Genomic DNA, 10,987 nt, shown 5'->3' with positions numbered 1-10,987 from the left:
AGCCAACTTTGCTCTATTTATGTTGGTGTTTGGCAGCATGCAGTTGAAGCCATATGCTGCTTTTCGACTGGCATGCCACCACGTGCCATTTTCCCTGTATCTTTCAAACCTTTTTTGATTGGATTCTTCTGTTCCGATTCTGTTTGGCCGGCGGTCATCACATTTCCCATCATCTCTTCAAGTTTGCCCTTTTTCCTCCACTTTCCTTATCCGTGGATTTTGATCTGTATGTTCACTAATCTACCATCTCTCACCACCAGGACAAGACACTCTTGACAGTCCGCTCCCAAACCTAGCGAAGAACATAGGTACTGAGTAATGTTTCGGTTATATTGTTTTTTTTTTCCTCTTATAGTTTCTTTGCGTTGCATATATTGAAATTTTCCATCATTTATCTTTACTCTCTCGCGCGTGCGCGGGGTGGTTCCATTGTCACTGGTTATGTCCTTCCCGTATAACAAGTACGTAACACGATGTGGGGAGCCTCCCGTATTCCATATCCTCCAGCAATTATTTTTTGCTGATATATTGATATAATAATTTATGTAATTATTTTTTGTTGATGTATTGATATAATAATTTGAGAGTTTGAAGACTTTGTCTTGGAGGACAGGTTTATTGATTTTAATAAAATAAAAGTAGTTAGTTTTGGGGAAAACCAACATGATAAAAAACGATTTCTATTTTATTGAATCTTAGAATATGATCTGTATATTACAAAATCCTGTCTATGATCCAGAAAATTTATCCTTAATGGAACCCAATTATACGTGTTGAGTTTTGAAAACTATGGCACAAAGATTATTATAGTTAGACATTAATAAAAGAGTATACAATCATAGATCTCACTCTTTCAAAACAAGTCCAACATACTTGTTTTGAAAGAGAGATCTATTATTAGAAAATTAATTTTCTCTCAAGTCTCATTATTCAACTTTTTTTAAAATGAGTGTTTAGTATTTATGCATTTTATGACTGTAAATATTATTTTTTGATATATTTTAATAAAAGAAGCCTTCAGGCATGAGATTGTTGTGGATCTCACTCTTCGGCTGTAGGACTACTCAATTCCTTTTGAAAGCTTATTGATTACACAACTCTTTTCAGTACTAGTAAAATCTGAAAAAGAATGCTTTGGAACGGTCATGCTATTTTCAGCCCTTCAACAGCCTCCAATAATAAGGTACCATCTCAACATTGCATAAATTTAAACCAACCATGAGGATCACAGTATGAGATTTCTACCAAGAATTAAAAACCCTATGAAGGAATTGTTTTTCCCTTCCCTATGCTATCAGATGAGTTGTGCTTGTTGCTTCTACCAGCCGTTGCCACTACTACCAGACCATCTCTACCAGTTCGAAGCAGCTAGTCCATGTATTTTATGGCCCATTTTGAACTTTTATGCCATCCTCTACAACAACATCCAACCTCTCAAAAATCATGTCCTTTGATTCCTTTGATGCAGAATATAACCGTCACAACAATGTATTCACTGTAGTCTTTCATATGGCTCTTTAACAATGTATTCACTGTAGTCTATTTTGCAGAAATCACCAATAAACTTGAAACAAAACTCTTCGAATTGAAAATACATAATATTTTGGTTTTTCTGTAGGCTATTTTACATAAATCACCAATAAGGAATTAAATCGCCAATCGACACTAATATTTTTTCTTCTCTATAGTCCAATATTGCTTAGTACATGGGGTCCCTTTAACATCCTAGTTGTGGTTCAAGCACAAGACACCAAATGAGCACATGATAATCATCTATGATAGATAAATTCGAGACTTTCCATGGTTCTATATGCACATTGTTAGAAAATTACTTGTTTCAATTAACGTCGTTGTGCGGTGATATAGCAATGATGGGTGAAGTTTTATAGCTTTGCGGCGTCAAGGGGTGATGGTTGAACGGAGAGAGGGGTCATGGGGTCTTTATGTCGAGGTTCAAAGCAACGAGGTTCACGATAGGCAACAATGGGAGAGATAGTTAGGGGATCATGGCGTCAACATTCACCGATGGTGAGATGGGAGAGAGGGAGAGAGAGGCAGGGGTAAGGGATCTAGGACAGGGGTCAGGCTGTCGACAAATAGGAGAGAGGAGAGGGGGGAGAGATTTGGGCTTGAGAGTAGAAAATTTTCATGGGGGATCTGTGTGCCATGTAGTCCCATTGTGAGCCTCATGGATGGACTACATGGCCAAGAATCATTGGAGGTTGATTTCAACCCTTTAGCAGTGTGACCAAAAGATTTACTCAAATATAAATCATGATAGATTCTGGTTTCTCCAAATTGCACTAATGCCCATTAACAATGTGGAATTGATCTCGAGGATTTTTTTTTTGACAGTGAAATAGTGTTTCATCCATTTATAAACTGGATAATTACAACTTCTGACTTGAAAAATACAAGCCAAATCATAACCTTTATTCACTCTCCAATCTACAAATTTCTTTGTAGTTGACATGGTCTTGTCCAACTCCTCCAGACTAAACCGTCTGAGAGACAGCCCTCCAGACTAACAGTCTGAGAGACAAACCTTTATCTTAAACCACCGTCTAAGACAGCCCGCACAACTCTCCCTCCCTAAGAGTGGAGTACAAACTCTACAGACCCTAAGCCCTAGAGACTGGTTCTTAACACTACCTAAAAATAAACTAAATTAAACAAAATACTTAAAATCACTCAAAAGAAAAACACCCTGGGCCCAAGCCCAATCAACAGAAAATCCAGCCTATTTGCAAGTGGGAAGCCCAATCCCGAGGATTTCAAGTTTATAATCGAGGCCCATTTGCCAACAACTATTACATATTTTACTTCTACCATACGATATTCCATACGAGTCATTAGAATCGAGTTTTGAATATAATATATATTTAATTCCTAACTCATGTATTCTTAGGGTTGAAAATTTAAACCGAAAAATTAAAAAATAAACCCGGACCATACCTATTGGTTTGGTTTTAGCATCGGTTTGGTCCGGGATCAATTCTATGATTTCACAAACCGGATAAAATCAATTCGGTTTCGGTTTTAGGATTTTTGGAATCGAATTGGCCTAGACTGGATCGGTTCAATGTTTTTATATATATAGTTAATTTTTAATATTATATATAATTATATATAAAATAATTTTATATTATAATTTATAACATAAAATTATAATATTAAACATGAACATTTGTTTGATTATATGTTATTAATATAAAAAATATATATTAATTACATTTTTAGGCCTAATAAATTCTTAACATATTTCTTTAAATAATTTTGATAAATATATAATACATTAGTAATACTAATATATATACATTAGCATATTAATTACATTTTATTTTAATTAATTGGTATATATTAGTATACTGATGTATATTAATACTAATACTATATTAAATCACTATAGTATTATATTAAATAACTATAATTTATTAATATTAAATCACTTTTATATAGTAATATTAATTATATACTAGTACTTAGTGATTTAATGAAATTGATACTTGATTAAAATCGAAAAATCGGATTAGAACCAGTAAAATCAGAGTACTGATTCAGGAGGGTAACAGGTACAATATCAGTTCTTAAAAATATAAAATCGGTATAACTGGTTCAATTCTAAAAATTATATAAATTCTATTGAACTCCTCAATAATTTAAAAAAAAAAAAAATGTCTTGTATAAAGTTATAGTTTCAACTCCAACTCCACTATGAATAGTTTGATATACCATCTCTCCGAGTGACTTTGAACTCCTCGCCGAATATGTATACAATTTGTTGACTCTACCCTTAAACTAGTCCTTATGTGGTCTTTAATAAAGCATTAGTGGTTGAGACAATCAAAGTTTCTGTGCAAAACGCATAATTAATGCACACAAGTCTCTTAGAGCACTCTTAATAGTTTATCTATCCTATCTTTTAAAATATATTATCAAAATTTATTTTTTCTATTTTACATACTGACTTTTATAATATACCATACATTAGATTATCTATTTTTTCTTCATATCATTTAAATATTATACTGTTTATTCTTTTTTATTCATTTCAAATATTTTCTCCAACTATCAATAATATCCTCATATATTTTGATATTTGCAATATCTCCTCATATACAATATCATATAATTATATTCTATTTTAAATTAACCTAAATTTATAAGGTCAACTAAAATATAAATTAATTCAAAAAATAAAAAGAATAGATTATATAATAAAAATATTCTCAAAGCATATTATGAGAAAATACATTTTGGATAATTGTAAAAGAATATTATTAAGATATTTAAAATATTGAATGAGGGGAAAGAGAAATGAATTAAAAATGTTTAGATTGATGTAGAGTATCCTCTACTTGTAGAGGGGTCACTGTAGCAAAATGTAAACTAATTTTAAAATACAAAATCCAATGGAATAATACTTTAAGAGCATTTCTTTAAATTTTGAAGGAAAATATATTATAGAAGAGCCATTGGGACTGCTCTTAGTTCTAAGTATTATAAGTTGATTACAAATTATTAAGTTCATAAAACTGGCTTTTGGGTCTTAAATTATTTCAACAAAGGTGACATCTTTCTGTATAAAAAAGATGGGAGGATTCTGAGGCGTTAGTTTCTGCGCATATTGGCGAATTGACTTTAAGCAAAGACGTGGTATTGCTCGTGCATATTTTCTGGGGGATACGGCTTTGTAGCACGCATTTTAGGCAGGTCGACTTGAAGAAGAGACTAGAAGAGATGCGTCTCCCAAAGAGTCTCCTCAAATCATCTCTCTCTCTCTCTCGGTTGACCGACATATTTCGAATTTTCAAATGCGGAAAAGAAAGGTTTTTAATGGAAACCAAGGTGTCCATGTCGGCAAACCTCACATGGCTCATGGTCTTCCCCGTCTTGGTGGTGCTGATACTAGTGGGGAAGTTTGATACTAGCGCATTTTGTATCTTTCAGTTAAGTTTCACCCCCTCGCCACACACGCACACAAAAAAGAAAAAAGAAAAAAAGAAAACCAGTACAGCCGCCACTCAAACAGTCCATAAATAAACAAAACAAACCTCTCCATACCAACTTCATTTGGTTTTCTTCTCACAACACAGCAATGAAGGTCCTTTCTCTTTTCACTTCTTTCTGCTGTTAAGTTGTCTGACTTCCCCAATATGCCAATTTGTTATCCATGCCTTCTTATGAAACCACCTCGTATTCTTTTTTTGCGTAGTTTTTTATATTTCCTGTTTTGGATTCATGCGGATTATTGCTCAGCAGTTTGTTTTGGTTCCCAGGCATTTCAAGTTGGATTATGGTCAGTTTGGCTATCTGGGTTTGTGTTAATTGGTCTCTCTCTCTATTCTACTCAGAGGTTACCTACCCTCAAGGATCGGATCAGAGTGACCAAACTTGATCAAGAAGCTGTCGGCGATCCAGACAATCCGAAGATTACCATATTCTCAGCACCTAGTCCATTCAATGGCTCTGTTGGGGCTAGGCAGAGTCTAGCTATTCGGTCATGGCTTGCACTGTCCGCACAAATTATTGTTGTTCTCTTCAGCCAAGACCCTTCCGCTGTTTCTTTCGCAGTTCCCTTTGGTTCGAGGGTTTTGGTTGAGCCCAACATTGATTTCACGTAAGCATATTAAGTTATTTTATTGATTTTTAATCCATCAAATAGAATTGACCGTATTAATTTGAACGAGAATATCTGTAAAGCTTCAATTTGGTATTTTTGCTGTGCCGGGAGTTGGAGGACTGTTTCTTGCCTCATTTACAAGGAAAGACATTGAATCCATTGCCTTCTGATCAGTATATATATGTATATAGGTTCCTTGGTACCCCATTCTTTCATTCAATGATAGCAAGATCGCGGTCATTCACATCGGATATTTTCGTTGTTATTGATCCCGAAACCATTCTTCTACCTGACTTCATTTCCACCCTAAACTACGCTTATGAACTTGACCGTGATTGGCTCCTTGTTGCTTCATCACGTAATTTCTCCTACTTCCCATACTACTTGGATGAAGCTGGGAAACATTGGCAAAGAGGGGATGGAAAATGGGTGAGAACCCAGGAGGTACAACAGAACTTGTTCCAGGTTGAAAGTTGATGAGCCCACTCGAGACTAGTCCGTTTAACAACTATTCTACATTTCTTCAGTTGCAGGAGCTGCTTTCTAAAATCTGGCGATGGAATCGTTGTGAAGGAAGAATGCTTATGGCTTGGAACAGCGGAGATTGGCCATTACATACAGGAGTTCTTCCTCCTTTCTTGTATGGGAAGGGGATCCACAACCACTGGGTCATTAATGAGGCTGTATCATCTGAACTCAGGTTTGTGTTTGATGCCAGTTGGACCATCTCAAGTTTCCATCTAAATCATCAGGACCATTGGCCTAATGGAATAGTTGGAGATTCCAGAGTTTCAGATATTGAAAACAGAAGGTGGGAGTATGTTGGCAATTCCCATATTGGGGCATTGTATGGATCATTGTTATATCGCGAGGCTAATTACTCTAGCCTGATAAAACTTTTGAAATGTAGCGGACAATATGTTTTCACCAACACAACTGAAAAAACTGTCTATCCATACGGATACCAGAGTGCCCGTAGCTTATGTAAGAGAAGGATCTTGCATTCATGGTGGAAAAAGAGGATCGTGGCTTGTGTTGATGCTATTAAATCACTGGACAAAATACTAGATTGCTCTTTGAAGGATCAGATGAGACCCTCAGCCCCATTAGATCTTTCATTCTCCTTGGAGTCACTCCTTCCATTAATTGCAGATAAGAATAAAACAATTGTGCTTGCAGTTGCTGGATATAGTTATAAGGACATGCTAATGAATTGGGTGTGCAGATTACGCCGCCTTCTGATTACAAATTTTATGATCTGTGCCCTTGACCAAGAAACCTACTCGTTCTCTGTTCTGCAGGTATTTATGCTTCACTACAGTTTTTATATTGTTTTTTTCCTTCTAATTTTATTTTATTTTTTGTTCTAATCAACTTGTTGGTCATTCTCTGTTACACAAAATGCGTGTTTATGGACATCCATGCGCTCTATTTGGCATACGCAGATATGCTTTAGGTAGAGCAGATTTAATCAACCACAGCATTGCACCCAAGGGTGGCAAATTTGTGGCCCCTATATTTATCAACCCCCTGTTTGGTCCTTCGAATCTTGAAGCTTGTCTGTGTAGTGGACTGATCTCCATATGTCTGCATATTGTTTACACGACTCTGATATTTTTTAGTGTAGTTGATATCATTCTTACTTTTCGCATCAAACACGTTAATTGAGTTGCTGAGTTGTGCCTTGTGTTCTATCTTGCTGCCTGCTGATTACCCCTGATGCTTTGGAATTGTTATTGCCCCCACCTGTGCGTAATCTAAATTAAACAAATTCTGGTTACTGGTAGGGTCTGCCTGTTTTCAAGGACCCACTGGCTCCAAATAACATCAGCTTCAATGACTGCCACTTTAGTACAGAATGCTTTCAGAGGGTGACCAAAGTGAAATCCAGAATGGTTTTAAGTATACTGAAGCTTGGTTACAACGTGCTCCTAAGTGATGTGGATGTATATTGGTTTATGAATCCATTGCCTTTGCTTCACTCTCTTGGCCCTGCCGTTCTTGTGGCACAGTCTGATGAATTTAACAAGACAGGTGCATATTCCAAGCATTCTCAAACTTCAAATAGTAACCCCCTCTCTGAGTGGTACAACTTACAGAAAACAAATATGCTATTGAAGAAGGAAACAATGATACATTGGATAATTTCATGTGATTCACTTATATTTGATTAATTGATAACATCTTCTGAATTTCATGTGACTGAAACCATCCCTCTCTTTTGATGTGGCGTATACAGGACCAATACCTAGGCGTTTAAACTCTGGTCCTTCAAATCTTGAAGCTTGTCTGTGTAGTGGACTGATCTCCATATGTCTGCATATTGTTTACACGACTCTGATATTTTTTAGTGTAGTTGATATCGTTCTTTCTTTTCGCATCAAACACGTTAATTGAGTTGCTGAGTTGTGCCTTGTGTTCTATCTTGCTGTCTGCTGATTACCCCTGATGCTTTGGAATTGTTATTGCCCCCACCTGTGCGTAATCTAAATTAAACAAATTCTGGTTACTGGTAGGGTCTGCCTGTTTTCAAGGACCCACTGGCTCCAAATAACATCAGCTTCAATGACTGCCACTTTGGTACAGAATGCTTTCAGAGGGTGACCAAAGTGAAATCCAGAATGGTTTTAAGTATACTGAAGCTTGGTTACAACGTGCTCCTAAGTGATGTGGATGTATATTGGTTTATGAATCCATTGCCTTTGCTTCACTCTCTTGGCCCTGCCGTTCTTGGGGCACAGTCTGATGAATTTAACAAGACAGGTGCATATTCCAAGCATTCTCAAACTTCAAATAGTAACCCCCTCTCTGAGTGGTACAACTTACAGAAAACAAATATGCTATTGAAGCAGGAAACAATGATACATTGGATAATTTCATGTGATTCACTTATATTTGATTAATTGATAACATCTTCTGAATTTCATGTGACTGAAACCATCCCTCTCTTTTGATGTGGCGTATACAGGACCAATAAACTTACCTAGGCGTTTAAACTCTGGTTTCTACTTTGCTCGTTCTGACAATTCAACTATTGCTGCCATGGAGAAGGTGGTGAAGCATGCAGCGACGTCGGCCCTATCTGAGCAGCCAAGCTTCTATGACACATTGTGTGGGGAAGGTGGGTCCAATCGTGTGGGTGATAATAGATGTGTGGAACCTGAAACGAATCTGACTGTTCATTTCTTAGATAGAAACCTCTTCCCAAACGGTGCTTACCTAGATCTGTGGCGGAAGAAAAACGTTAAAGCTGCCTGTGTGAAGATGGGTTGCTTTGTTCTCCACAACAATTGGATTGGTGGGAGGCTGAAGAAGCTAGAGAGACAGGTATTGTCAGGCTTATGGGATTATGATTCTAGTACAAGGATGTGCTTGCAAAACTTGCCCTAGTTTAAATCGAATTGCTCATTTTGAGGCCAAGGCGATGATGCCTTTTCATGCCATGTTCAAGGCTCACGACTTTGGTTTTCACTTCAAAGAAAGGGGGACAAATTTCCAAATAGATACAAGATGAAGTCATTTCCTTTCACTTCAAGGCTCACCTTGGTTTCATCACTATCTTCTATTGAAAAATGTTAAGCCGTCCGTCAAAACAAAAAGAATCTTCCATTGACATTGGTTGATAACAGTGGCATAACTCAAGCAACACAATACACAAATCACTCCACATTCCCTGTCAGCGGATTATGACGAAAACTTTGGTCAGTGTACGACATTGGCAACCATGCTGAAGAGGTGCATTCCTTTGGTGGGGTTCAGTCGGTATTCCAGCAATAGAGAAAGCGGGAGGAAAGAGTTGGAAGGAGCTTCAGACGACAGATCATCTGAATCTAGAGGGAAGAAAGAAGTGAAAGAAGTGAGAGGAGCTTCCATATCCTTGGACGTGAGATTACAGGGAAAAAATATTTACGTCAGAATAGTTCATGCAGGTGGGCGTGAGGAACTCTATCCAAATGCAATTCCTGCATCTAAGCTGATGGAAAAATATCCTGGGATGTCTGTTGCGCGGCCAGAAGTCTTCAAAAGTCCACACGACTCCCTATTATGTCCGGAAGACAGTCTCTTGCCTGGTCAGAAATACCATGTAGTCCCATCCTCAACTGTGCATAAACTCCGGAAAAAGGCCGAGGTAAAAGAACATGTTGCAGTAAAAAAGGAGACTTGGGATTGGAAGATCACCATAGATGTAGGTGAAATAAGTCTGGAGGATAGTATTTTTTATGCAAAATATTTTTATCAATCCAAGGACAGGACCGAAAAGTGCTCAGAAGACACAAAACCTTCAACGAGGAATCGTGTTAAGAGGGAAAAAACCTTTTGTACCTCCACTCCCAAAGGGAAAACCATTCCGAGGATTGGGGTGGGAGCCCAGCCTGACTTCTGTACCGGAGCTCTCTCCCTGACTTTGTTCCTTCTTTCTCGATGTTTCTCAGTTGTCATCCAATGTTTTTCCAGTCTTCCCAATTAGCAGGGCCAATTCCGAGAAAGAAGAAGAAAAATAGTATTCCTAGAAAACAAACGCTGGCTGCATAGGAAGTCACAGAAATGTTAGCCACGGTATGAATAGAAGGTTCACTGTTTTTCAGTGTCTCAAATTCTACCATAGGAGCTCTGTTCTTGATCTAAAGAACTTCTCTTTTGTAATTATAGAACTACTTCCCATAACTTTGGACTGTCATCTGTTAAATTCTCCCAGTATTCTGAAATTTTGATCGGAAAAAAAAAAAAAAAAATTGTTATGTCCCTTTTGTTGGATTTATTATCACTGGTCTTAAAACCTTTGCGACGTGTAAGATTAAGAAAATCTATTAAATAAAAAGTTACCTATATATATAGTTATATATATTTGTAGACATTTTAAAAGAGTGTTCATATTAGTCAAACAACATGATCTTTCTTCTTTATTTTCATGTTAATGGTGAGAAGTCTTATAAATTTTGCTCGAGTGAAGAGATGAGTCTCACCAGTGGACAAGGGAGAGAGCTCGGAGCGAAACGCCGACGTCGGCAAGAGAGAGAAAGTAAGAAACGGCACCGTCTTGAGCGAAGAAATGAATAAAAAGTGAAGTTTATTATTAAAAATTAATTAAGTTTTTATATAGATCTCATATTTATTTATTTATTTTCATAATGATACACACGCTTGCATATTTATGATTGTAACTTTTATTTCTCTTTAATTTTTAATCTTCACAACTAATATTCTTGGCATGGCATGGCGTATTTAACGAATTGTTAACCAAATTAAAAATAGAATTATTAAAATATAAAAACTAAAAAATTCAAAATAATGAATGGATGATGTGACTTTAATCTCTATAATAGTAATGGTTGTTTAACAATAATATAGAGTGTGATATTGAAA

The 10,987-nt window shown here is 36.6% G+C and overlaps 2 protein-coding genes across 7 annotated transcripts; both read left to right on the top strand.

Annotated features, from left to right (window-relative positions):
* Positions 1–4,955: 4,955 nt before the first annotated feature.
* LOC122310815 (beta-arabinofuranosyltransferase RAY1) lies at positions 4,956–10,213 on the top strand. Of its 6 annotated transcripts, none has more exons than XM_043124972.1 (6): positions 4,956–5,104; positions 5,280–5,620; positions 5,815–6,067; positions 6,151–6,924; positions 8,140–8,386; positions 8,592–10,213. In XM_043124972.1, the coding sequence occupies exons 1-6, from the start codon at positions 5,099–5,101 to the stop codon at positions 9,011–9,013; spliced, it is 2,043 nt and encodes a 680-aa protein (XP_042980906.1). In that variant the 5' UTR covers positions 4,956–5,098; the 3' UTR covers positions 9,014–10,213. The 6 variants fall into 6 exon arrangements, with proteins under 6 accessions (XP_042980906.1, XP_042980908.1, XP_042980909.1 ...); XM_043124973.1 differs by having other exon boundaries at positions 4,969–5,104; positions 5,355–5,620; XM_043124974.1 differs by lacking the exon at positions 8,592–10,213 and adding an exon at positions 7,411–7,657 and having other exon boundaries at positions 4,958–5,620; positions 7,863–8,283.
* Positions 9,348–10,213, top strand: LOC122310817. The gene has a single exon (XM_043124976.1). The coding sequence runs from the start codon at positions 9,348–9,350 to the stop codon at positions 10,089–10,091; it is 744 nt and encodes a 247-aa protein (XP_042980910.1). The 3' UTR covers positions 10,092–10,213.
* Positions 10,214–10,987: the final 774 nt, after the last annotated feature.

The sequence above is a fragment of the Carya illinoinensis genome, chromosome 5, assembly GCF_018687715.1.
Source record: "Carya illinoinensis cultivar Pawnee chromosome 5, C.illinoinensisPawnee_v1, whole genome shotgun sequence".
NCBI classification, from domain to species: domain Eukaryota; kingdom Viridiplantae; phylum Streptophyta; class Magnoliopsida; order Fagales; family Juglandaceae; genus Carya; species Carya illinoinensis.
Note: the sequence above shows the minus strand (reverse complement) of the source record. Positions and strands in the feature narration are given on the sequence as shown.

What these genes read in the sequence shown, in the direction of transcription:
- LOC122310815 (XM_043124971.1), top strand. Translation starts at nt 5,157, where the DNA reads ATGCCAATTTGTTATCCATGCCTTCTTATGAAACCACCTCGTATTCTT. An exon ending in ACTCGTTCTCTGTTCTGCAG is followed by an intron (nt 6,925 to 7,410) that starts GTATTTATGCTT and finishes GGTTACTGGTAG; the next exon opens with GGTCTGCCTGTTTTCAAGGA. An exon ending in TGATGAATTTAACAAGACAG is followed by an intron (nt 7,658 to 8,591) that starts GTGCATATTCCA and finishes TGGCGTATACAG; the next exon opens with GACCAATAAACTTACCTAGG.
- LOC122310817 (XM_043124976.1), top strand. Translation starts at nt 9,348, where the DNA reads ATGCTGAAGAGGTGCATTCCTTTGGTGGGGTTCAGTCGGTATTCCAGC.